At 38.9% G+C, this 27,571-nt stretch overlaps 2 protein-coding genes across 3 annotated transcripts in view; one reads left to right on the forward strand and one right to left on the reverse strand.

Moving 5' to 3' along the window:
• Positions 1-27,571, reverse strand: part of dock1 (dedicator of cytokinesis 1) — a 191,796-nt gene that overhangs the window by 51,940 nt on the left and 112,285 nt on the right. For both annotated transcript variants that reach the window (XM_019362509.2, XM_013269519.3), the window contains exons 28-29: positions 10,380-10,481; positions 8,463-8,557 (exon numbers count right to left, since the gene is read on the reverse strand). In XM_019362509.2, coding sequence (XP_019218054.1) covers positions 8,463-8,557; positions 10,380-10,481 — 197 coding nt within the window. The remainder of the gene's footprint in view (positions 1-8,462; positions 8,558-10,379; positions 10,482-27,571) is intronic.
• The window catches only part of insyn2a (inhibitory synaptic factor 2A), a 35,000-nt gene continuing 28,796 nt past the window's right edge, over positions 21,368-27,571 (forward strand). The window contains exon 1 of the mRNA XM_005471413.4: positions 21,368-21,868. The gene's annotated coding sequence lies outside the window, so the exon portion shown is untranslated. The remainder of the gene's footprint in view (positions 21,869-27,571) is intronic.

Here is a 27,571-nt window from a genome sequence, read left to right on the forward strand (position 1 = left end):
GGAAGCTTTAATGACTCAGAAATATCACTGGGGTGAGTCAAAGTACCGCTATCATGTGTTAGACCTTACATTCAGAATAAGGGAGAAACTCTAAACTTAGCCACTCCATTTGAATGTTTAAACCACTTCTCTAAGAAACTCTTGAAACTACAAGGATAATGGTGTCAACATAAAAAAAAATCAGTGCTGAAGTAGTGACTTGTAATTGCCTGAAAATGTTATAAAATTTGTCATAATTTCAAGTTCTAACAATCAACAGCTAATCAAATGAGAATTAGAAATATTACAGAACTAATTAAAAGTCTTGACCCAGCCCTCATTTCTTTATATTTTTAAAGCCATTCTTTATTGGGATTTTTAAAGTGGTCTAAATACAAGGATTTTTAAAATTTATTTATTTTTGTGAATCCACTTGACATTGACCTATGAATCATTTAAGCATAAAAAGGCAGAGTCAAAAGATGAACCACCTGCTGTATCTTTAGACATTTCTTTCTTCAGGAGTGGAAAAGGATTTTTTGTTGTTGTTGTTGTTGTTTACTTATTAAGCCTTAAAAATTGTGAGGAAACTGGACAAGTGAAAGGCAAAAGAAGAAGTGGCAGGCCTAAAATACTACCTACATTAGTCAAAGAGTATCTGAAAGTCATGTCCTTAAAAAAACAGGAGGAACTGACACAGGACCTGAGAGATGCCATCATTGAAGTCTGGGGAACTATTCCTAAAGACTTCCTTTAAAGAAATTAGAAAGCACAGTGTCTGTGAGCTGAACTGAAATCATCCTCTGACCTCCAGAAAAAAACAAAAGCCTCCTTATAACTTTATTTTATTTGTTTATTTATGAATGAAAAGCACTGTGCTTTGAATTGACAGCACAATTACATGGCTATTCATACATGCACCGAATAGGTCACAAGGACTGTATTAAGAAACTGGTGCACTAAGCACAGAGTACAGACTAAGTAAATGTTTGATCTGATGGAGGGAGATATTTGTGTTCTCACATACAGCGCTGCCAGGTTACTGTTGAGAAAAGTTCAGGGGTGCAGTTTATGTGTGAAAGCAGCTTTAGTTTAGTGTGATAAACTGAAATATGGCCCTCATGGTGCTATTAGATAAAAAAACTCAATGTTTAAAGATCTGTCTGGATGAACTCGCAGGCCAGTGAGGGCCTGTCTGTTATGCAAATAATGTGATAAAAAGCTGCAGTCCCTTTGACTCTGCAGCACCAGGCAGTATGATGTTAGTGTTGTAGCAATCAACCATGCAGCAGCCTATAAACACAGAGACCTGAGATGTAACAGCGACAGCACGCGCTGCCTTTGATCCGGGGGAAATTTTGCGAGGAGGTGAACAGATTACTAATGAGGTAATACAAGCAGGATTCAACAGAACTCCAGACACTGGCGAGCACAGAAACTTTGTGAACTGGGGTCAGGCAGTGTTAGCAAAGTTCATGTTGAGCAATGATGAGATAATGAGGCACAGTTAAATTTCTCAAATGAGTCATGAAACAATTATAACGGATTTTAAAAAGCAAACTTTTTCAACATTTTCGGTTATTTTACGATTTAAAAACTAATGATATGCTTGTATAGATAAAGAAAAATTAGAAGAAACATTAAATGCTTCTCAGGCCACAATGTTTCACTCAGTATAAAATACTGACTGATCTGAAATATATGTTCCATAAGCGTATGAATCAGTGTTTTAAAGATGACATAGGGCCTGGGCATCTTAGCAGATGGGCATTCATGCTATGGGTACACTTTTAATTGATGCTGAGTGCAGTGTGCATCAGTGCTCGTTTGAATGCCAAAATAAATACACATCATTAAATCAGGCTATTAAGTTTGACATATTGTTGATCTAAAGACAGAAGTAATTGTGCGAAAGGAGCAGTCGTCGGGTGTACTACAAACATGTCAGTTATGTTCTGAGAGGAAAGACATAGATGAGTTGCAACATATTCACGTCTCCATCTGCCATAGAGTACTAAGCAATACTTACATTATACACAACAGAGAAAAAGTAATTTTTCTTGTCTGACAATAAAAGTAAATAATAAGTCAAAGTCATCAACAAACCTGATGTGAAAAAGCAATGCACTGTACAAACTTTAAAGTATTTACTTTCTATTCGAAGCCCATGTGCACTCTAAATAGGATGGGAATACCTTTTGATCAATATAGCAGAACTATTATTATTTTCAAATATAATAACTAGTGCTGTCAGTGTTAATCTCGTTAAAATGACGTTAACGCCATAACCGCATTAACGTGGCAAATCTCCGCTAGCACGTTATCGCGGCAAAAACTGGCCTGGGCAAAGGCTGATCATCGAGCAGATACACACAAAGTGCCAGACATCAACACAAACTTCAACTAGTGTACTCTGACTGGTGTGTGAGAGTGGTGTGCCTGACATGTAAATAATAAATCCTTGACTGTATATCAAGATGTAAGATCACCTTACAGCTTTTAACCAGCACTTGAGTGTAGGTACGCATAGAGCAGTACAACATTATGCAGTACATCAGGCAACGCTATATCATGAAACCATATGTAATGACATCGCAACAGATTCTTTGTAGATGTCATTAATTCTAAACTGCAAATAAGGAAGCAGACAAAAACCAAACATCGGAGAGTGACTGCGTAACTTCCACAGATTTAACAAAGCGGCATGGTTTGAAAGCTATGGAAAGGTCAGACCTTTCCTTTTAGCTGACAACACTAATGCTGTGAAACAGAGGGTGGACAGGGTGTTTGGAAGGTCTGGTATAAAACATCTATGCAACGACATACACAGGAGTATTTATTCACCAACTTCTTTTACTTTGTAATAAATCTCCTTTGAAATTGCTTCATACTATTAACTAAAATGACCAAAACAGTGGAGATTATAAAGAGATAACTGTGCTCAAGACCACTTAAACATTTTCAAGAAAGTCTGGCTCCGTGAAAGCAAAATGTAAAAAGAAACAAGGGATGGCTCAAGACTTTTGCACAGTATAGTCAATTGGAAAAATAAAGACAGTGACAGGTGTGACAGGTGTGAGCTTTGTCTTTAAAGACAGAAACAGCATCCTTATTCCAAGGCTTACAAAAATTTCAACAACTACATGGGGACAAAGGCGACAACAACATCAGTTTCAGTCTTTTTAAAGCCCTTCATCCTTCTTCCCATAGACCTGCCCTCAAGGACTAGGATTAGTCTTTAGTCATTAGTCAACTCCAAATGGCAACCATCCAGCTCCAGAAACCCGATCCTAATGAGTCTGTGTGATGGAGTAGGTTAGAGTTAAAGAGCTGCTTCTTTAACTTGTTGAGGCTTTCATCTTTTCATCTGCCTTGCAAGCCTCTCTAAAAACCCATTCATCTCAAAGTACTATTCTTAGTCACAATTAACACAACGCCACAAATCGTTGGTGTTATTTTGTGGAATTAACTTTTGAGAAGTCCATCTAGTGTTAATTCAAATCACAGCATTAAAAGACGATGGAAGTAGGCCTCTGAGCTATGAAGGGTATACCATATATTCAGTTGTGTGCTGCAAAAATACAGGATGACAGTTTGGTTTTATCTATATACAATGCCTTTTAAAAATGTAAATATATATATATATCTATTGATTTAGCCATGGCTCTGAAAAATATATCACCCAATTTGTTAAATATGTTTTTGTTGTTGCAGTAATTAGAGAGTTTAGAGTGTTTAGAGAGCTTTTTTGCGGTAATTACAGCTGATCAACAATTTTTACTCAATCTGTTCTCAATCAAGGCTTCTGGTTGCTGCAACATTCGCAGCTGTTCAAGTGCTGTGTCTTACAGCTGAAAAAAAACATTGCCAGTGCACATTGTTCTGGACGTGATTCTCATCTCATTAGTGGTGCTATCACAATGTGTGGAGAAGAAAGAGCTGTCTGCTGGTGCTGGTGAGCCACATGCTGAACGCGGCATGTGCAAACTGCTCAGGAACCAGACAATGAGGCAGCGGTATATATTGTATAAAAGTCTTGAGCCACCTAATTTCTTTCTATTTATAAAGAACTTAAAAGTTAATGTTTGGTATGACCACCTTTAATTTTCTGCTATAGATAGTTTTTTCAGACTTGCCACTTTTGCCATTGAGTTGTCCAGCTTCCTTTGGTTTTTTTAAGGACATACTGCACACCAACATCCAAAGACAAACTTGGAAAAAGACGTTCAGAAAGCCAGGAGATCTACTGCTTAATGACAGGAAAGTCAGGGTCTTTAGAATCAAGAGTTTTGCACACATTTTCAAGCACTTGACAAAACAGCAATAAAGTAATTATTTTAAAGGTCTACTGCCAAGATTTTAATATGAATGGCAAATTAAAGCACTTTATTCCTTATTTTATTCATGGCGAACCTATGGATAGATATCACCATAATCTTCAGTTGCCCTCAGGACTAAAAAGCTCAAATATCACTAGGTAATTGTTCTGAAGTTATGACACATTCACTGCATATTTTAATATCACCTTCATCATTAATCATTCCCAGAAGCAGCAGGAAGCCTTTTCAGACAAAAAGTTCTAATAGACCCACTGCATGCAACCTGCCAAAGTAGCAGACTGACAGAGTTAAAAATGAACTAGTGAATAAAGCTGAAGAGGAGGACTTTCGTTGTTGAGAGGTTGGTGGAGACCAAAAGACAGCTATAAGGAGATAAGATAAATGAGTTCTGCTGAACTGGAAAGTTGTTTCATGTCGACTGTCAAATTATTGTTGTGTTAGCAAAACCAACCTGACAATGATACTTGGGTTTTTGAGCTAAAAAAAAGTTTTTCTGTGTGATCTTCTGGCTTAAAATGACTTCTCTTAGAAATTCCATTTAACCCCTACCCCTCCTGTCCTCTTGGAAGTTTTTTCTTAGAGTTGCCCACTAGTACTCATGTAAGTCATCAAATGAGCCACAGTGTGGAAAAAAAAGCATGGGTCATTACTGTCCACAAGGCCAAAGTGTGAAACCTCTGGAAAGCAGGTAGTTATGGTTTAGCTGTCAATGCAAGTCCACGGTCACTGAGGTCACATGAAGTTGTAAATGTTGGTGGAAACCACTAGAAAGGGATTAAAAGAGTGTTCGGAAGGCTTGGTGCTATAAGGGAACATAGATAGTCTCTTTTTGTTCATCAAAAGGTGTCATCCAAACAGTGAATGGTCATTTTCTGCATTTTTCAAATGTGGATAGGTTTTAGATACTGTGAGGTAATGGGCTTATGGAACATGACCCAGCAGCCACTAGCCACTGTGAGCTGATGAAGAACTGTGAGCTACCAATTGTATCCCTATTGTTGGCAGACTCATGCCGTGTGCAGCATAATCCAGATCACAGTTGTTTGCAGAATGATTGAAAATGGCCAGTTATGAATGAATATGATAGTGGCATGTTTTGCTAAACTGTCTGACCTGCACTATTAAACTATAATTAACTCCAATAACACAAGTTTGAATCCACCAGGACTGAAATCTCCAAGTTTATTTGTTAAAAACACACAAATTAACTTCAGAACCAAAATCGAGATAAAGATATGAGCCTTCAAAGTTTATAGAGGATGTTATGAATTTAGTCTGTCTTTAATCCTGTACTCAGAAAAAGAAAACAAAAAAAGGAAGGGCACGTGAGGTATACCAAATACTCCCTTTTCTGTGAGATTGTTAATGTAAAACATTTACGGCTCTCTCATGTCACCTTGGGTTCTCGTTGTGAGGAGCAGGAAAAAAACATTGATCAAACACATTCTGGAGGATGGCGACAAATAAAAGAGTTTTTCTAATTTGCAGCAAAGCAAACACCTGCAGTATTCAAACAGACTCAAGTATAAAGACTGTGAGATCAGCCAGACATTGACAAGCTTATTTTTCATTGAGCTGAACAACAATTTAACTCCAGCGAGTGGCTGAATGCACAAACTAGTATTCAGAATTAATCTCTTTCCAGCTATTTGCTAACAGGCAAAAGCTTGTTGGGTAAGATTCTGCTGAGGCAGGAGAGTGAGTGCGAATCAAAAATTAAACGCGTGCTACAAAGTGTGATCTTAGATTAAATTGCTCAGTGAAGCTCCTCACACCCCCAAAGCTGCTCCGAAAAGTAAAGGATCACAATGGGTATGGAGTGTTTGAATAAGCTTGTGAGACCAACACACGATGGCGTCGACTGCTGGTGTCTTTTGTGTGTGGCTCAGTAGGGTCAGCACCGAGTTATTCCCTGGTATTTTTGCTCAGGTTAAAGCAGAACAGATGTGATTTTCACATCTGCAGGATACCGGGGAACACGCTCATGAAGCTATGCCAAAGACTTCAGCAATGTGACTCAGGTGGCAGACAATGTCTGTTCTGAATTCCAAAAGGAATCTGGCTTGCAGCAATCCTACGGACTAATGAAAGCACAAGAATCTAAATTGAAAAGCAATGCAATCTCTAGTCAAATGTCCTCGCTGGCAATGATGTTGGAATGGTTTTAAAAAAGATTGGGCAGGGGGTGAAAACTGCTCACAGTAAACTAGAGGTTGCTGCTATGAGCTCTGCACCTGCCATAAATGGCCACTTTCAAGGTGCCCAAAAGGATTAAGCTCGAGGCCTTGCTATACAAATCATTTTGTTTGAGATGCATGTTACCTTAAATGCTTTTAAAAACTGGTATTTTTGATGGCATTGCGGAAGAAAGTACAAACACAATTTTTAAAACAGTTGGGATGCTGTGTAAAATGTTAATGTATGTTAATATAAACAGAATGCAATGATCTGCAAATCACATAAGATAGAAAACATGTTGAATGTTTAAAGTGAGGCATTTTACTATTTCATGAAAAATATGAGCCCATTTGGAGTTTTTTGACACCAAAAACATTGGGATGGGGGCACCAAAAGGCTGGAAAAGTAAAAGAAACAGATGGAGGAAGATTTTTCAGCTAATTAGGTTAATTGGCAAGAGGTCAGTGAGATGCCTGGGTATAAAAAGCAGATCTTGGAGAAGCAGAGTTAAAGAGAAGTGAAGATGGGCAGAGGTTCACCAATCTGCAAAAAAACTACATCTACGAATTTTGCAACAATTTTAGTTTCATGTTTAATGATGTACTATTGACATGAAGTATCTCATTGTCTACAGATGAAACTAATAATGTCATCAAAATGATTCCAGGAAATCTGGAAAAATCTCTGTACACAAGGGACAAGACTGAAAATCAGTATTGGATTACCTTGATCTTTGGTCCCTCAGATTACATAAAATGACAGAGGTGGGTTGCTAAGTACTACAGACCTCCAAAACTTCCTCTACCACTGATATCAGCACAAAAGCAGAGGAAAGCTACATGTACTGTGTAGGTGGCCTGTTTTGCGCATGTGGTGTATAAGATTTTAAAGGTTGTTTTCTGAAGCTAGAACAGGTAGCTAGTTAGCAGATGAATTACAAAAACATTATCCTGTTGGAAAAAAAGGGAGTCCAAAACCACTTCAAGCACCAGGCTCTAAACATGCTGATTTTTGCTGTGAGGATTTCACCAAGAGGCTCTACAGGGATCAGCTTACTTTTCAAGCCAGCATCAAGAAGCCATCCGAGGAGAACGGCAGATTTTGGCACATCTGTATTGGCTATCGTCTCTCTAACTACGCCTTTTGTTTCTTTTCTTTTTGTTTCCCCTGTCAGTTGGGACTCAGACAGTATTATAATGCTAAAATTAGCAGAGTAATCTTTTATATAGGTTATTTTCTCACTATCCATGGGAAATTTGAATGTAGAATTTAACCAGCAATCATGATAATACATGAATGATGGTGGAGAAGAGGGAATTTTCTTTCCTTATTGTCAAAAAAAAGAAAAAAAGATTCAAGCGATTCATCTGGCAGCTGTTTTGGTATCACTGTATAATAGAGCTCAGCAACTCATTCTGATATGTCTTGTTTTTTAAATGTGAATATTTTATATAAATTAAAAAAGAAAAACCTAACAGTTGGCTATGCTGACTTTCAATTTCCTTGTTTAAAAAAAATCACTAAGAAATCCCCCAAAATATACAAAGAATTCTAAACTTTACTGACAACTACACAGAAACCTCACTACTGACTAAACTGCAAAGCACAATTTAACTTTGCTTTAAAAATGTAAAATTGCATTTAAAAAAGGTTTGCATCAATAAACCAGAAGGCAGCTGCAGAACAGCACAAAAAAGTAGAGAGATTCTGAGACTAAGTTTGGAGATTAGCAGCGTATACCAGAGCATCTATAATTCATGTGATTGTTTGCGGCTGCGCTGACTGCTCATCTGATTGCTACACTGCTGAGGCCTTGTGCCGATATTTGCATGAAGAGAAAAACATTTGAAAATATTCATACCCGCTTCCGACTGCTGTTCCTTAGCAACCGTAGTGAAGTGAGTTGAAAGGAGTATAGTTTATGGTTTGTGTTCGCGCATGCATTTCCAGCAGTGTCGTACTTACTTATTTTGCATCATGTTCATTATGATCCAGTCAGAGGGGTAGACATTTTTTCCAATGAGATCTTTGAACATGATAAATGTTTCCATTAGGAAATCCTGTAAAAGAGAGAAAGTTTTCAAAATGAGAACTGCTATTCTTCCCACTTCCAAGATAAGAGTAATCTGAAATGGACGGTTTGTCGTTCGTGGCTTTCAGGCAGAAACATGTTTTAGATTAGTTTTAAAGGTCAAGGTGACTCGCATATTTCTCTTTTGCAGGTAGCACACAAAACTAATAATCCAGCATTTTGTTAATATTACACAACTAATATTCATCAGATATCTGGGTAACACCTACAATGATCATTACCATTTAAAACATAGCATTAGTCATATCTACACTGTCTGCACTCCTTAACTTTACATGTTTTAAGGGTTACAAAGTCATAATTAAAAGGCATCACGCAATAGATCGTCTCTTGTCTTCTTTCCCCCTTGTAAAAGTTCAGTATGCACTCACCACTAAGATTATTGGGTTCACCTAATATAAGCCAATCAACATGTGAGAAACTCAATGCATTTAGGCATGTAGACAGGATCAAGTACTTCACAAACTGCTCATCTTCTTCCCCACACATCCATCTCTAGGGTTTACATAACTTCATTTGTTGCTTATTGTATGTACTGCCTGTTAATATCAATTTAAAAGCAATTCCTACTACTGCTTTATATTTATGAGTTTCTTTGTTTTTTTTTTAAATTATTGTTTGGATGATTTCAAGACAGTTTAACATCACCAGGGTTGCAGCAAAAAGAACATGGGCTGAAATTGTCGTACAAGCCTTAAAAATACATCAAATAACACATTGATGTAATGGAATACACGGCTGTAATTACGTTTAATTTCACTGTGCCTTATTGGTGGGCTGGTGATATTAATAAGCCTAATAACTTGCACCATCAGCAAATTCTTTCTTTTTTTTTCAGGTTACAGTTTTCTTCTCTGGAAGGAATAACCAGCACTACACACCTGTGCATGTTTCCTATTGCCATCTGGTGCCGATGTCCCTTTTTTGTGTGTCTTACCAAATTAATTGTGATTACAATTGTTATGTTCAGTGAGGCCAGACAACAAAAAGATATCCTCATCTGGGCTACAGCCAGCATCAGGATCTATAAGTGACCCACAGCTGAACCATCTTCAGGTACAATAAACCCGCAGAAAGATTCACCTTCATCACAGTGATTCCTTACCCCGCTATGGGAACTGGATAAGGAGTCCCAAACTGGATTTTCTTCTAAAATCCACTGAAAATATTACATTTAAGCCTCAATAAAAAACAAAACAAAACATGCATTTAAAATAAATAGTGCTTTTAAGAGAGAACGGGATGTCAGTGCATGCCAGGTCAGTCACACAAGTGCAAAAAAAAAAAGTGATTTTTTTTCAAATTACAAGCAATGCCAACGTATCTGTCAGTGTGCGCTTTATAAAGCTTCGCCTGACTCAGATTCGTGTTCTTGCGATGAAAAAGTCTCCAAAGAGCAAAAGCAAACAGAGTGGAGTAACTGAATGCTAATCTGGCAGGAGATAGGAGAGAAAGGCTGCTTTGAGGGCAGAATTATTCTGAGCTGAAACCCATAACCTCTGCGAGATTTATCCCTCCTCCACAACTTGTTGGTTGCAACAAGTGATCATTTTCCCTCAGGAGCTACTATCACCAAGAGGAAGCGCAATACATGTATCAGCCCAAGTGCAAGGACTAAGAAAAATTCAATTTCATACTTTATTGTAAAAGAAATTGTATTTTTTTCCTCTATAAAAGCTCTAATCTGACTTTTGATTTCTAGATAAGACAGAGCAAAATCATTCTGAAGCAACATGACAATGTGGCCTGAAGATCCAGCAGACACAGAAACACTGACAGAGTGTACTTACCACCACATCACTCCTTATCTTGCCAAAGGTGCTGATCAGATGAGCATAATGATAGTCGTCCATCTGCCTCAGTACGGCAGTCATGCTGGCCACGAAGCTTCCCTGGAGAAGAGAAAGTAGTGCATTCAATACACAATCAAGTTTAAATTGAAGGATCGGGACAGAAAGAGTCTGTCTTTGATTTTGATGGCCACTGACTAGCTGACTGGATTGGATCAGAGTACTGAAGCAGGCTTGGCCTCCCAGGTTTAAAAAGGTAGGCACCCTCACCTCATGGGTGATCTTATTAACCCGCTGCCCTCCACTCGTCAGCTCTTTGTCTCCACTGATTATAATGCCTATGAGGTCCCCAAAGTGCCGTCATTCATTTGCGGAGCATTATCCTGCCTCTGGTTAGTACAGTGTATATGTGCTGCAGAGAGGAGATAAGTGGAAGGCAATGTGTGCAAGACTAGGTGAAAAGAGGTTGCTGCTGCCAGTCAAGTGTCATTCCTTTGATGTGAATAGACAAAGCCAGATACACACTGAAAAAAACAAGTGGAAGACGACTGGAAAGGAATGGATGTGAACGGCTAGAGTTCGTACTGTTTACAGTTGACAGACTGCACAAGAAATTCACATGAAAAGATGGATTACTCAAGAGATTTGTACAAAGGATAAAGATAATCAGCTACCAAGAGACCAATACAAGAACAAAAGAAAACCAGTAAGACACTAATGGCAAAGAGAAGATGTTTGTTGTTATCTAACAAAAGATTTGGGGCTAATTAAAAAGAAATCTAAAGAAAAAGTTACATAATTTGCTTAAATACTTTTGAAGAATGAAAGCATACTGTAATGATTTATTGTTCCCACAGTTTTACCTCAACCAGCTAATCAAAAATGAAAAGAGAAGGTAATTAAAATTACTCTGAAAAGAATGCATGAAAGCACACCCAGCTTAATGAATATAAGGTCTGATAAGCATTAAGATACACAAGCAGGAAGAGTGACTCTTTATCTCTAAAGTCTGCAAAAATAAGTAAAAGGCTGGCTAAATGAGATGACTTATAGTGCACCCTTTTTGTGCATATTCTTTATTTAAAGGCAAAATCTTGTAAGAAACATATTTCAAGAACAATTCAAAATAAGGCCAAGAGTAAGATCTTCCAGTTTGACACTTATCTAACTGGCAGTAAAGTAAGCTGCACGAGACACACAAAGACCTTCTTAACCAGCACTGAAATTTGGTTACAATTCATGTCACCACGTTTCCATAATCTATCATCACCTGAACAAACTCCTGATTGGGATTTTTTGACTACCTCAGCGAAGCGAGGAATGGTTGAGCAGCTCTAAAGCAACTGATATAACATTGCTGCTTCATGGTAGTTAATCCTCACAAGGCTTTGCTAGAAAACTTCTCCTTGAGCTTTAATTAGGCCTGACCTACCAAAACACAAAACACAGCTGAGCAGAAGGGATGCTCGCACACACACACACACACACACACACTCCTGTTCTTACCTCACCTGACCTGTCTTACCAATTCAGATTTTTTTTCCTCTTTACTTGGATTTTATGGCTATTGTTTGCCTTAATATCCATATAATATATTGTACTGCATTTACATTTATCAGTATTAATTTTTTTATTCATGCATATAACAGCTAACAACATTAAGATAATAATGCAAAGGCACCAAAATAATCCTCAAATGCAAACATCATGTTTACTTCGCCTTTCCTTAACACTATGCGATGCTGTTGACGGTTTCACTTCTCCTCTCTGTAACGCTTCACAGAAACCATGTTATATTAAAATGGAAATATTTCTTGGAGACACAGAGGACCAGACTCCTTCATCTGTGAGGGCATGTAAGTTTCAGTTAGTCTCAGTTCTTCAGTACTGAAGAGCACATTCAGACTAAGACTGATTAGAAAGTACCAAAGAGACAAGTGTACATACAAAGTCTACAAAGTGTATGAAGTGTCTAAGAAGTGGTTCTCTTGCACGTCTCTATCTTTATATGCTACTAACTGAGGAAAAAATGTTGCTGTTGCTCAATCATATTCGGGAATAGATACATGGATGGATATTCCCACATACTGAGTTATAGATGATACTGGCCTTTTTACCTCCAGAAAGGAAGTTGTGGTTTTGTTCATTTGTGTCTGTTATATTTGTAATCACACTATATGTGATGCATTATATGCATCTGGAATGCACTACTGTTTGAAAATTCAGTGACCAAATTACAAAGGTTAAGATACATGGGACAAAATTAAAAGGACAGTCTGCAAAACAAAAACACACTACCTAATGCTTACGTAAGTACTTCATATGTATTGCAGTTGGTACTCCTCGTTTTTGTTGGAGACCTGCTGTCAGCTGCAGCACCACCTTAAACAGAACCTGGAGCAAGGTGAAAGGCTGGTTCATGTGTTACTACACAATGCTCACTGAAGCTGCAGAACAAAATAAGGGTAGTGTTGCCAGCTGCAGTGTAAAAAGGTTAGACTTTATTAAATTGAAGTGAATTTTTTCATTGAGTATAAAAAGATTGTGTAACTACTCCATATAAATATATGAAAGGGAACAAAATATGGGAAAACATGCAATATAAAACATAAATATATGTATATGTAGCGCAAATAATTGTTAAAGTAGCTGGGCTGCTGTTGTAGTGCAAAGGTTGCATGAGCTATCTATACCTATGGGAGACCACCCAATCATTTATTGATGAAGTCCTTTGCAAATAAAATGCTGGTGGCGTTCAAATTACAAACAAGCAGTCATTTAAAAAAAACCTGTCAGCCTCCTCTATATGTATAAATTAACTGATAATTATCTGACAACAGATATCGAATGATGCTTTGGAGTAAAACAAAAGTAATCTAAAAAAGTAGTGTTTGTACTTTCCAAGGAGAATAACTATGCAAAGTAATGCATTACTTTAAAAAATTATGACTTAAGTGATTTTTTTTCTTTTTTGATTAATGAACCCAACATTGTTTAATAGAGCTTGTTAATAAATGGCACAGGAGCTTCAAAGCAGCCAGCAGTCACTGATGCATGCTCCAGCAACACCCTAGCCCATTCAGACTCAAATGGTTGGATGAGCTGGAGGGTATGCCGCATTTTTTCTTTTTTTTTATGTTCAACTGTGAATGAATCCCCAAGAAAAAGAGCCTTCAGCAAACTTTGTACATGCTGCAAGCCTCAGTGTGGGACCTGCCATAAGGCTCCAAGGCTGCATACAGTAGCATAAGCCCCCCAAGCTCACTACCAACATTCAATCAAGACCGCCAACAGCGCAGCCATATATCTGCCAATGTTACTATTGATTTTATTCTTGTAATGTGTTGCTCATGAATGGATCTTGAGCTTCCAAACAAATACAATTTCTGCTGGAGGCGCTAGGATCAGCTGGCAAATCCTGATGGAAAATTAAATACAGGTGAGGAATCTTGCAACCATATTTCCAAATTGCCGTGGTACAGAGGGAGAGGCCCTCCCAGCAAAAGAAATACAGACGGCTCTCTGTGCAGCAATTAAGATCTAGATGCGAGGCAGAAACATGAGTCACACCAGCTGTTAAGGCGTAATGCGAGCAACGGAGATGTGTGTTTGGAGGGAACCAGGAGGTCTCTAGAGGCCAACCAACCAAACTCTTCACTTTTATCACTGGGATGAATCCAGTAATGTTACCATGACAACTCTTTTATTTCATATAGGGGGAGAAAAAGAATGGAAGTAAGTCGAATAAAGCAGCGTTAGAGAAGAAAGGTTCAGAAAAGAAAAGAGAAAAAAAGTGTCCCTCACTGGTAAGAAGTGGGCCGATCTTTTCTGATTTTGTTACAGAGGGGAGAAGGTATGTGACACACTGAGGAGCACCAAGCAGGCTAGTTGCAGAGGAGGAAGTGATAGAAAATGCATCTTACTGGGCTGCTTGCCTAACAAAACGAAGAACAACAACCACAAAAAAAATAACAAGACTAAAGAGAAAAGAAACTGAAAGGTTTAGAAATGATGAAACATATCTTTTTGCATTTTAGTCACAGGGTCACTTTAATTGTGTGACACGTCCGGCATGTTTTGTGGGGTTTGTATTCAAACTCGAAGGCTGAAATTATTTGAACTAAACACTTTATAAAAAGGAGTTCTTTTGTGATAAATATTCTGGGTAAAATGACACTGTATATTAAAGAAAATTGAAATCAAAAGGATTTAAAAATCACGAATTATGCTGAAAGCTCTGTGAAGCAGTGTAGGCCAGAAAAAAAGACTATTAGCAGGATGAAAAATGTAAAAACAACATTTTGGCATTTGCTATTTCTGGTGAAAAAAAATGAAAAAGTTTAAGAAGTAAAACAGTAGAGCAAAAGTAAATTCATAACACAACACAACTTAATGTCAAAAGTGTGTACATCAGCTGGTTTTTGCAAAACAAATCTCACAATCCAAAGCCTGTTTGATGCTAAGATAACAGATTAAAGTAATTATAGTGATCTGCACTTTGTATTATATATAAATAACATTTTTTTCTGGCTGTTGATTTCTTTTTAAAGAGTAATGAGATGGATAGTTTGCGTTACAGTCAAATGATCAGGAACAAATTAAAGACAACCAAAGCCAAATGGTATCACAGAGCATTCGGATCAAAAGGACGACATATCTCAAAAGTATCTAAAAGACAAGCAGCCCATCCAATTAAAATACTACCCAATTATAAGTTAACCATCTTTCTTATGTAATTTAACATAATGATAGCTCATTAAGTGAGCTGGGTGCCGCTAATAGAGCACCATCATTACTGATCAATCTCTCCAAATATGACATTCTGCATGCTAGCAAGGCATTTTTTTTAAATCTATAAAAGGAAATATTAATCTCATGGCCTCAAACTGAAAGGAACCATAACTTTTAGCCTCTTCACTGAGCTACTGCAGGAGATGATGAAGCAGCTGAAGGACAAGACCAAATTGTTCATGACGCTTATGGAAACAGTCATTTAATGGCCGCCAACTGAGCCGTCAATCTCAATTCATTTATCTACTGAAACAATTTCTCAGTCTGAACAACAGTCAACAAAAAGTTTACAGGTGATATCTATCACTGAGTCTAGGAGCTGGAGATTTCCCAAAGCCTGCCTCCATATCTGTCTTATGGGCAAATGAAACAGATTCTTAGAGGAAATGAAAAAGCGGTGATTAGAGGGCAGTGCCTGATCCATCATACGCCGCTCTCTAGCTTGCATCTCCCTGATAATTCATCTCACTTTAGCGCCTGACAGCAGAGGAGCAAAAATTGATGTTTGCTCTGAAGGGCTGCCCTATTAACAGAGCATTGTTTTAAGCCTTTAATTAAGCCAGTGGGGAAATGGCACAGCGGTATATAGAGTCGTACCAAGAGCCTCAACACGTCTCTGAAGGAGGAAAAACTGACACAATAGCAGAGGGAAAGAAAGATGAGAACGAGGGGTTGATGACCAACAGGGATCCAAATTACTCCCTCCTCCTCTCTATTAGCTCCAAGCCTGATGCAATATGATTTTACTGGCTCATTATGATGGAAATTACAACAGCACACAGGAAACCTCGCATGGCCATCATGCCATTTAATCTTATAAGAACGACACCTATGCAAGCAGAAGTGATTTGGGCTGCTAAGTCACGGAGGTTGTAAGGAAAGTGCAACGCAACCAACAACAGACAAAAAAGATTCCAGTTTAAATTCTCCCCAATTTGCCTCCTCGCTCAGAGAAAGCATTAAGGGTTGCTGCAGATGAGATTCAAACATTTCCACTGAGGTGATTTTGTGAGGAGAATTCAAATTAAAAGATGACTGGCATCAGTAGTGCCTGACAAGAGAAAAACAGGTTAGAAGGAATACAAAAAGATACAGAAATCCAGAAATTAGCTTTGTTTCAACAATATTTAAAATGTCCAATTACAAGTTTCTGTTATTTTACTTATATTATACTTATAGGTAATGGATTTGTTCATCACAAAAATATATTATTCATGTTCTTGAAACTAAATATACATAAATGGAATAGAAAAAGAACAGAGAAGGACCAAAGACAGCAGCACTTTTCACACTGGTCTGTCAAACGGAGGCAGAGCTGACACATACAATGTACTTGGCCACCGCTACACAATTCAGCCAACCTGCTTGGCTCCAACATCAGGCCAACAAGGTGGCAGGCAGGAGGGTCAGCCAATGGAAACAAGTTAGAGAGCCAGCTGAAGCCATTCACACTTCATTTGTTTTTGGTTTTTTTGCAGCAGCAGTGGGTTTGGTGCTTGGTGATGTCCAGATAAACACTTGACAGTAGATAAGGACAAATAATATGTGCAGAAAACCTGGGCAGCCAGCCATGAAAGTGACCCGTTAATTCATTCATTCAGATGGCATTCGACTAAGACAAGCTTGAGGAAGCACTTTCACATCAAAGCAATACACTTCCTTGAACTGACAATTTAATTTATATAGGGAACCCCACTGAATGAAGGCCACTTTCTTTGACAAGAAAGCCCCGTCTCTACCGCCAAACACGCATCATCCACCGAAAAAAAAGGAGATCTTGCCGACCATTGCCTGGTCAGTGTGACAGATTCGGAGATGAACTAGAGCACGAGTGGGATAGCGAAGGTCAATAATGTGTTGCCATGTTTTGACGCCATGAGACCCCAAACTGTTTGCTATTAGAGATCAAAACCAGCTTTTAAAAAAATGCGGTTGGAGACAGTCCACGATTTCAATTAGCTGTTGGTGGTCAGTGAGCCTGAGGCAGAGACAGAAAATCAGACAGATTTCTGGAAGAAGCTTTAAAGCTTACAATGCACAGCTTGTTCGAAACACACCACAGATGCCCTGACACTTTGTTTCAAAATCAAATGTTATTAAGGATGAAGTGATCGAAATAATGTAATAAAAGATGTTTAGTGAATGTGCAGATTACTTTAGTTCAGTGATTTGTCTTAAACTTCTTTATTCTAGTTGTGTTTTTTGGACAGACTACAAGCTAGCTTTGTAGACATTTTTGTCGAAGAGACCAAACGACTACAGCAGATGAGGGCACACTCTGGCTGATGTCAGTTAGCCACATTTTTCAGCTTTACTTCTCAGTGAGAGAGTTGCTAGAGGGACGCTGCACAGCAGACACATCATAGGCTGTTGGGTAAAATACACACAATTTTTTTTTTTTCACAATGTGATATCTGAGAGTTCAGATGCTATAATGAATTGACAGCTCTCTTCTCCATCAAGTAATTTTCCTCAATATAGAGATGGCACTTATACGCTACACACCCTGTGAGGATGAATATGCAATCACCATGTCAGCTGATAGACTGTATATAGGGTTTAGAGGTGCCTACTAATCTAAATTAGCATGCAGTATGCTAAATGGTAATGTCTAGTTTAAGAACAGGTAAGGTCTTTGTCAAAAGACTTGATCAAATTATAAATAAGGATTACAATGAAAGGAAAAAAAACAAATCAAAAAATTGTTCCACAAGGTAATGCTAACAAAATGTTTGGCAATTAGCAGTCTGACAAGAGTGTGAGAGCAATTTGACCTGAGAAAAATCATTAAGAGTAGTGACAGTAAGATATCCGGCCCTATCGAATCAGTGACCTCTCTGGACAAAGGTATGACCACAAGGTGAGGAACATTTACATTAAAATGTTAAAACAAAAATCCACAATTTATATAAATATATTCAAGTACAGTGACAGTTCATTGCATTTCACTGCTCCTTCCAATCTATGCTAACATCTGGTTTTTATCACTTTGTCTTTTCTCACAAGGTAAAGTTAAGTTGTTCTCTGAGGTCGTTGAATAGAAAAAGAAAAAAAGAATACCGTGTTCATAAATTGGTTTGTGCTTATGTCTTCCAACAAACAAATACATACTCATAAATTTAGAATCAAACCATTAAAACTACACAGGAGAGGGCATCGGTTTGCAGAAGCTGCCACGTTGCCCCATCATCTTGAGTACAGTGGCCGAGATGGACATCGTCGTTCCGCGTTTTATGTATGTTGCTAGAGAACGGTCACATATGCACACCTTATAGGTTACTTTTGTAACATTTATGTAATCGCTGATGCATGCTCAATCATCCAGGTGAGTAAATCGCAAAAAGTTGATTCCTTTCATCTGGATGTAGCACTTGGATGAGTGATGAATCTCAGTTTAACAGACAACAGCTGGTGTTAGGCTCGAGTGTCCCAAAAATCACAGTAGTAGAAACACACGGCCGTTATGGTGTAATGTCTAAATTTTAGTTTCAATGATCTTACTTGGATGACCTAAACATGTTTGTCCTACTGCAGCCACCGTAGCTAGGACTTGAGAAAGGGTAAGAAAGTTGACTGCAAACTGCAATCTGCTGACATCTAGTGGTGAGATTTTATACACTGTACCTTTAATGACATCATGTGATATTGTTAAAGGTAGTTATGTGGTAGCCAAATTCTAGAAATATCAGCATCCAAATCCGAAGAAATATTAAAAGGAAAACAGAACTCTATCGAATGAAAGCAAAGAGTAGATTTTACTGCAACAGTAGACAATCACAGTAAAATTACAAATCACACAATCTATAAATCTATTTGCATTTCCACCAAGCAGGCAGTAAAGGCTAAGCAAAAAAACTAGCTCTGGATTTTCCATTGACCACAGTCCTGTCTATAGTGTGCATGTAAGGACAAGGACATCAAACAGGAGGCCCCTGAGGATTTAGCTTTGAGGTAATGAAATCAATACGAGAGGAGAGTCACTCCAGCGACTTGTCCTTTGCCACCAGTTTATCCATCTGAGAAACAGTTTGCTTACACAAGCAGATCGCAGAGCAGATTCCAATAAAAGTAAATGGCAAAGCCTATTCTGTTCCTACTAACAGTAGACATCATCTCCCAGAGGAGTTCTACCCATTAAACAAATGCCATTACCCTGGGTTCAAATCTAAAACACTTTCCAAGAACTGAGATGTTCCAAGGTCAAATCTTTACAAACATAATGCGGCTCTCTCCGTGTTAAACTTGCAGGTTTTCGCTGCTTGGCTGAGCAGTAACAAGGCTGTGAAGCAGATGCGTTACTGTCATTCCAAAACAAGAACCCAGACTCATAAAACCGTGCTGTGAGAGCAGCGTTCAGCACCTGGAAGGTGCAGTCAGTCGGGAGGCAGGGATGTTTTATGTGACGGTGTAGAAAAGTGAGATGAGGCAAAGGGGGGAACAAAGAATAGCAAAACTTTCTTTTGTGTGTCATAAAGGACTTTGCGGCGAGAGCTGTGATGCCGTAAGACGGTGATAAACAACGGGAAGGAAGTCTGATGAATGTAAATGTGAACTGAATATAACTGTCAAAGACATCTCCCCTTTTTATTCTAAAAAAATCTTTGGGCCTGTTCTGCCACAAGTGACTCAGCTGTCCACTTGGCTCATTTGGCTGAAATTGAACTGTGTTCCTGCTGTCAAGTATAAAAGACATTTAACGGTAACACATGAAGTATTTCTATGATCGAATAAAAATCGTTAAATGTGAAAGACAGGGAGTAATAAAAAAAACATAAATAGAATAGAATGGTAATCAAATAGAATAGCTTTATATAAACTTGCTTTTACTAAATGAAGTTGACTAAATTATAATTCTAATTTCCAGCCTAGACAAAGATTGTTACAATTGTTAATGGATTCATTCAATCAGTTTGGAATGTTTTAAATGTATTTCTTATTCATAATACATCCATTTATTAAGAAAAATGATGGATGCATTTATTGAAGCGTTCTTACAAATAAATGTTATTATTACAAAAAGTTTTTACAACTGTTTAAATTTCATGTCATATTTTTGAATTTTCTCCTAGTCATTGATTTCGAGCCCTCAGTAACAAATGTTGACTTCACAGTTGCATGAACGGAGAAAGAAGTGACTCTTTACCCCGTTTGGTGAGGATAGATGTGTGCCCTTTATTTGCTTTTGGTAACTGTAATATATATATTTATATTAATGCTCACACATACTAAGGTGTGCACACACACAGACACATGCACACTTACTTCACAGCAGCTGCTGTCTGGAGAGCTGCAGCTCATTACCATGGTACCTGAGGCTTAAAGCAGAAGTTGGGTTTTCCCTGTCAGTGAATAAGGATGAGCTATGGCTCCAAAAACATCCGACCAAGCATACACGGCTACACTTTTACATGATCAGGGTTTCACTGAGTGTATTATTTCCCTCCTTCCCCATTATGGTAACTAAATAATACAAGATGCACCGCAGATCCAATTAAGCCTAAATAAAGCTGCATATTCCCTTATGAAAACTGGTATTTTCCTGTGACAGATGGATAAATACCTGAAAGGGGAATGGGCAATAGAAGCTCTGTAATAGGCAGTTGGGATGGAGGGAAAGCAAATGAAATTTTTCTCTCACACAAAGAAAAAAGCTGTAGGGACTCAGACAAATTGAGACGACAGAAGGTGAATGGACGTGCAAGAAAACTCTCAAGGATAACACATGACAAGCATCAATATATGGAGATGTCAAGAAACTCAAAAGAATCAAAAACACAGGTGTGCGTGAAGAAAGACAAATTTCAAAAACATCGGTCTGTGTGTGAGGAAAAGTGCCTCTCAACAAATCCATTCAAAGTTGGAATTTATTTCTGCTCCTGACAAACAAAGCAAGGCTTTGAGGATATGAGGTAAAGATGTGCATATGGTTTTGTGATGTCACTGATAAAACTGCTTTATAAGATAAATGGATGGTGCACGAACCTGATAGATGTAGCCAAAACTAAAGCTCTACTTTCTCCACTGCAACCTCCCTTCCTCCTTTTGCACTCTCCCTCTCTCTTTTTCTCTCTCATGTTCCCTCCCCCTTTCACTTAATCTCTCTCTCTCTCTCTCTCTCTCATTGTCTCTCACTCTCTCTCTCACTCACTCACACACACACACACACACACACACACACACACACACACAGGCTCAGAGGCAGACAAACAGAAAAGAGGAGAAAGCCAGAGAGCAGAACTGCGGCGGCACGATGGGGATATTCAGCCTGCGTGGGCTCCGTCGCTGAGCCGTCCGGAGTTCAGCCACAGTATGTGTGTGCCTGCTCGTGTGTGAGTGTGTGCATGCATGCATGTGTGAGTGAGTGAAAGCCCCTGCCGACACCGTGTGGAGAAAGGGAAGAAGACGAAAAGAGACCGGGTGGAGAGGAGGGGAAAAAAAGAGGGGGAGTGTTGACTCTGTCTCGGGCTTAGAGGAGGCTCACGCTACTGGATCATAGACGCCGATGTGCAACAACTACTCCCAACTACTGCTGCCCCTGCTCCACCTGCGTGCCACTGCCTGACTGTCCTCTTTAACTTCTGCCATGGCATAGCCTCCTCTTCCAGCTCGCTTCTGATCTACTGAGGAAACAGGCATGCATGGGCACAACCAGGGATCTAGGCTATCACATCCTTTACGTCAGTAATTCACAGTCTGAGGTAAGTTGCTCTTCTCTGCTCTTGTCCTCTCCTCCATTTCACCTCTTAGTCTGCATCTGAAAGGGGGGGGAAGTCTGCTCATATAACCTATGGAGTGGGAAATCCAAGAAATCTGCTTGCTCAGGGGAACTGAGCCCTGGATTAGCCATAAGGAATATATTCACTCAAAATTTTCTCTTTAGCCAGATGATCAAATATCAAATCTGTGTGGCAGATGAAAGGAGGTAAATCTCAGATGGATTTTACACTCAGATGCCTCTGCTCGGGTGAAGGGAAAATTCAGGGAGCGCTTATGGAATGTGCTGGTGCTGACTTTAACAGACAATTTACTCACTTCGGAAAACTTTACACATGAAAATATTTGAACTATTGGTTAATTTTGTGTCTGGGGGGGAGGGGAGGGGGTGGACTAAATGCCAATGCTTGCTGACATTTATCAGATCTCGAAGGTCAGTTTTTCATTTTCAAGAGGATTTTGATCCACATTTTACCTGACTGAAGCCACATACAAGGCTAAAACAGTGCTTGCGTATGAGGAATTGCATGATGCTGCATTTCCTCTCAGCTAAGTGAGCTGAGTTACATAAAACACGCCGATATCGATGTCCAAATTAAGAATTTGTGAATTATTGCATTAAGCTGCTTTCCCACGTTTGGCTGCAGCAGTGTTTTAAAAGCAGGGAGCATGCAGCACAGAGAAACACGTAGTGAAAGCTGGGCATCTCACAGCTGGCTGCATCTGATGAAGAACCTCCACTGGACACTAATCTAGATTAATGGAGTTGGTGAAGTCACCATCTCCTTAAAGATTATTTGTGCATTTGTGTGTGTGGTGTGATAAGATGCTGGCACTGGGTTGCTGGTGTTTGGGGGATGAGAGGGAACAAGTGCTGCCAAGAGCCCTCACATCTCAACTGTCCTTCAGTTGCCACAAAAAAACGCATGTCAGTCCCACTCATCCCTACAAACCTCTTGCTATCGCTCGCTGTCTCCCCTTTAACCACAGCTCACATCAGCGCTCTGATACAATCTCCTGTATGCTCTATTTCACTTTCCGTAGACACTAAGAAGAAGACAGAGGGAAACAGATAAAGATGGATGGAGAAAGAGAAAGAGATATAGAGCGAGGGGGAAAGAGACTGTCTGTAAGGAATGGCAGAATAAGGCAGGAGAGGATATTGAATTTCTCTTTTCTTTTATAATTACATTATATGAAATTACAGGGTAGGAATAAAGGTGAGAGTCCAAAAAAAGCAAAAAAATATGATTACTTTAACTGGCTGTCTTACTTTAACCTTGACGCTTGATGCCTTTATGAGACCTGGGGGGATGACAGTCTAGGAGTAATGGATGTGATGGCCAAACGCTTCAAAGCTAGTCTTTATTTCTAGGAGTCAGCGACATCAAGCAACACTTCACCCTCTAATACTACAGAGAAAAAAGAAAGAGGGACAACTGCCACACGTAATCACACACGAGACAGGGGTACGCTCAGGCCATCCCCTATGTCTGTGCAAATGCAGAGAGGTTCCTGGAGATTTAAAGCTGGAACAAAGTTAAAGCTTTTATGTGTGCACACAGAAAGGGAGAACTGGCAGGGGAGGGGGAAAAACACAAAACAAAAAACATTAGAGGTGGCCTGCAAAAAGTACACGCGTTTCCAAACGAGTGGTGAAGTGTGCATTCACCTCCCATCACCCTGCTCACTGGGAGGGGTACTCATTCATCCAGAAAACAAATGACTCTCCTATAAAAGAATGACTGCTTTTGGAACAAGCCAGATGTTACCTTTCATGTGCTAATAGGATTATTCATTAAGAATGAGTATTTTCACTGGGAGGACCACAACAACGTAATGCAGTTTGGGTGAACTGTGTGTGTCTGTCGCTGAAGACGGGACCGCGTGTGCATATGTGTGGCTGACTTTGTACATCGGATGAATACAGAAGGAGGCACTTCACACCTGATCTCACCTAAGCGTTCCTGCAAGTGTATGTGTGTGTGTGAAACATGTGCTTCCCTACTTATCTGCAGGAGAAGATGAGTTTTTTGGGGTTTTTTGAGGCAAAAATGAGACAAAACTTTAAAACCAACAACTAAATATTGTGTAGCTGCCCCTTGTTCTACCAATTACAGCTTCACCTCCTCAGGGATTTAAAAGAGCACCTCTTGGGGTGGAAATGTTCAGTGTTATTGGGAACTCTACAGTTTGAAGGCCCACTCAGCAGCTGGGGATGTGCTGCGTCTGTGATGGGTGATGTCTGCATGAGTGGTGTCAAAGTGCTATCCACTGCCAGGATCAATGTTTCCCAGTATAACACTGTACTGTAAGACGAGGAATGTTATTCACTACAGTGATCAGTGGGGACACTACAGTGATTTACAAATCATGTAAAATCTGAAAATAGTGGAAGACAAAATACCAAATATTATAACATTTTATTGTTTTTTTTAAAAAATATAGCCTTTTGAATTTGTTGCCAGCAACATGCTAAAAAAAAAAAATCTGGGACAAGGCCATGTTTACTACTGTGTTACATCACCTCTTCTTTTTGACAATGTTTTGTAAGAGCTTGGGAACTGAGAAGACTCTCTCAGTTCCCAATATTTTCCTGTTTTCTCCTGATATCAGATTTTCCCCAAAATTTTGGGTCTCGTTCATCATTTTTCATAACTTTAATTATTGTGTGATGCGTCTGGATTCGAGGCCAGTTTAACATAGATACTCTTGCTGAAATTAGCAAGGACTTTCCCATAAAAAAAGTATATAAATGTGTATATGTATTAAATATTATATGGATGAAGTTCATATTTAATTAACAAGTCTAGTAATTATAAAAAATTACCTTCTCTTGTTTTTATCTGGTGTAAAACAGGTTTGACCAACATCCCAAAATCCAGATAACCACAAATGTCCCAAGTATCTAGTCATTACCTTAATAGTTATTTACACAGTCACTCAAACCGAACTTGTTTGTCTCATCACACGTCAGTGCTGTGAAATATACCCTCATAAAACCTTCTTTTTTATGTGAAAATCCATAAAACTTTCTTCAAAGAATATATCACGTTTCACTTTCTGTGACACTGCTTTGATGTTACTGTCGTCACAATATTTTTAAGATCCAGTTGAGCTGACCAAATGATACAAGACAGAATGGCTTTAGCTGTTGTTTCCTCAGTGGTTTCTGACTATTCTTCTTGATGGATCTTTCTCCATGGTTTCATCTTCCCCTTTCATTTCTGTCTCTATTTTACCCACATTCAATCTGCCGTATCCGAGCCGAGTATAAACCCCACGTTCTTTCTATCTGCACCTGTTTCCTCTCGTCTTTTCCATCTTCATGTGTAGCTGTGTATATGTGTGGGCATTTTTTTCTTTGCTAGGGATGACAATGAGGAATGTGAAAGCAGCAGGGGAGTTCTCTAGTTACCCATCAGTTTTGAAACCTCAGTGTGTCTAGAAGGCAAAGAGACAGAAAAACACACAGAAAGCACAACGCGAAGACGAGTACAAAAAAGGGGGATGAAGACAAAAAAAGAGATATAATGTTCTGCAAAAGGTGGTAAAGAAAAAAAGGTGACGAGGCGATGATGCATTGTGATTAGACCGGGCAATCTCTGCAGTATACATCCTTTCCTGAGGTCTGATCTCCCTCTAGAGTAGCCTGTGACGTATAGACAGACTTTCTGAGAATTAATCAAGGTCCTACCTGAGCACAAGTGCACCACACAAAGCCAACTAAGTACAATTCAGCAGGGACAGAGTGCGTAAAAAATAATTAGGATACAATGTCTGGGGGCTACAGGCCGAGGATAAGAAGATCCACATAAGCAGCAGGCCAGCATAGAGTACACTATGTTCTTCGGGAGAGTTATTCCTAGCACCATACTTAAACCATGTGTATATAATGTCTTACTTACACATGGTTTACTTTGGGATCATTAAGTGGAAGAAATAAAAATGCATAAAAATAACATATGTATTGCAAACATAGCTTTTTTTATTGCAGAAATCTAAAATAAGGATATTGTGATCAGCGTGGATCAACAGCAAATCTGGATTGGTTCTGTCACAATTTCAGGATTCTGGCATCGAAACAAATACTGCAGTTATGATATTATTATCATCGCTATTTGAGTAAGCTAAATCATATTAAATCATCCATTTGGCTTGCGGTCCACTTTAAGAAGATCTGGTTTTAAGCCAAGCTATGTTATCCAAGATGATGGGTGTAATTTTAGTTATCCTGAAACTAAACATGAGTTTTAACCAGCAGTGAAACGTCACAGGGAAAAATACGCCTTTATACTTTAAGATATCCTACAGATAATATTTATTCATTGCTGAAATAATAATATAGATAATAACTAATGTAGAAAAATAAAACGAATGGAAGGAAGCGTCATTGAATTAAACATGTCTGAAAAAAATCCAGCCATTTCCAGTGCCATGCCACAGCAGTAAACTACTGTTTACATACAAGGATTTCCTGCATGTGATGCCAGGAAAATGCACTTCCTAATATTTTCCCTCAACACCAACTTACAGTCAAACATCCAGCCATCAATCAACCTCACATCCCACTTTATGAACAAGGGAACAACCAAGCCTGCTCACATGACGCGGCACAAAGAGACAGAAAATAATAACCCAGCAATAAACCCACACTGTCAAATAACCTTACCAGTACAATCTTTTTACTGCGTAATCCGTCTGCTCTTAAGAGGCAGATCAAAGAACTTGCAAAACACCACTAAGCCCTGTATAATTATGACAGTGGAGGGGGAAAAAGAGGGAAACAAAGCAGGAGTAGATGAGACTAGATTAAAGAGTTTAAAATGTCCATGACTGTGATAATACTGCCACTCATTCCTTTAAGCAGCCTCTGAGATCACAATGACCTTTAATAGTGTAAAACTGCACTGCAATTCAATACCAAACTTCAAGCTCATACAGTCTGAAAAACTCAAAGAGTAATGCTAATGGTAGTAGTGGCACACACAGCTATATACACTAATATGTACATAAAAAGTACAATTATTGGTATTCTGGGAAGGCTTTTTTATAAAATGTGGAAAGCTGGCTGGAGGAATAAACTGTCATTCAGCCATGCTCTAGCAAGGTCAGCCACTGATGTTGCTTGGGTGACAAGGCCTGGCTCGCAGATGGCGTTCCAGTTCATCCCAAAGGTCCTGAATGGGGTGGAGGGCTGAGTCTGTGTATGCAAGTTCACCCCAAAATGAGCAAGCCTTTCCTAAATCAATGCTACATACAGGGAGGCATATTTTGCAAAAAATATCACTGTACTGGAGACATCAATATTTCTCAGAATTGAAACTAAGTGCTCTAAAAAGCCCCACCGTCTCAGAGTAAAAGGATATAGTCATTTACTATATGAGTAAATAGCTTAGAGTTGTACTACTTGTTCCAAGCTGCCAGGAAAATATTTTTACATTCTCTGCTGAGCGTATGTTTTAGCTGTAATGTAAAAGACTGCACGATTGGAAATCCCCAAAACGGAAACATACCATTAAATGCTTAAACGAGACAGCTGCAGCAATGTAAGCATCCTAATTGACATGTATAGCCGCATTTCCAGCGTTCAATCGATTCGCCGGTTTTGTGATGCATACCATATTAATGAATTTTCCCGTCAGTGGAGCAGAAGCGATAAAACAAAATTAGTCAGCCTCGAAGTT

This window comes from Oreochromis niloticus, linkage group LG8, assembly GCF_001858045.2.
Source record: "Oreochromis niloticus isolate F11D_XX linkage group LG8, O_niloticus_UMD_NMBU, whole genome shotgun sequence".
Taxonomy (NCBI): Eukaryota; Metazoa; Chordata; class Actinopteri; order Cichliformes; family Cichlidae; genus Oreochromis; species Oreochromis niloticus.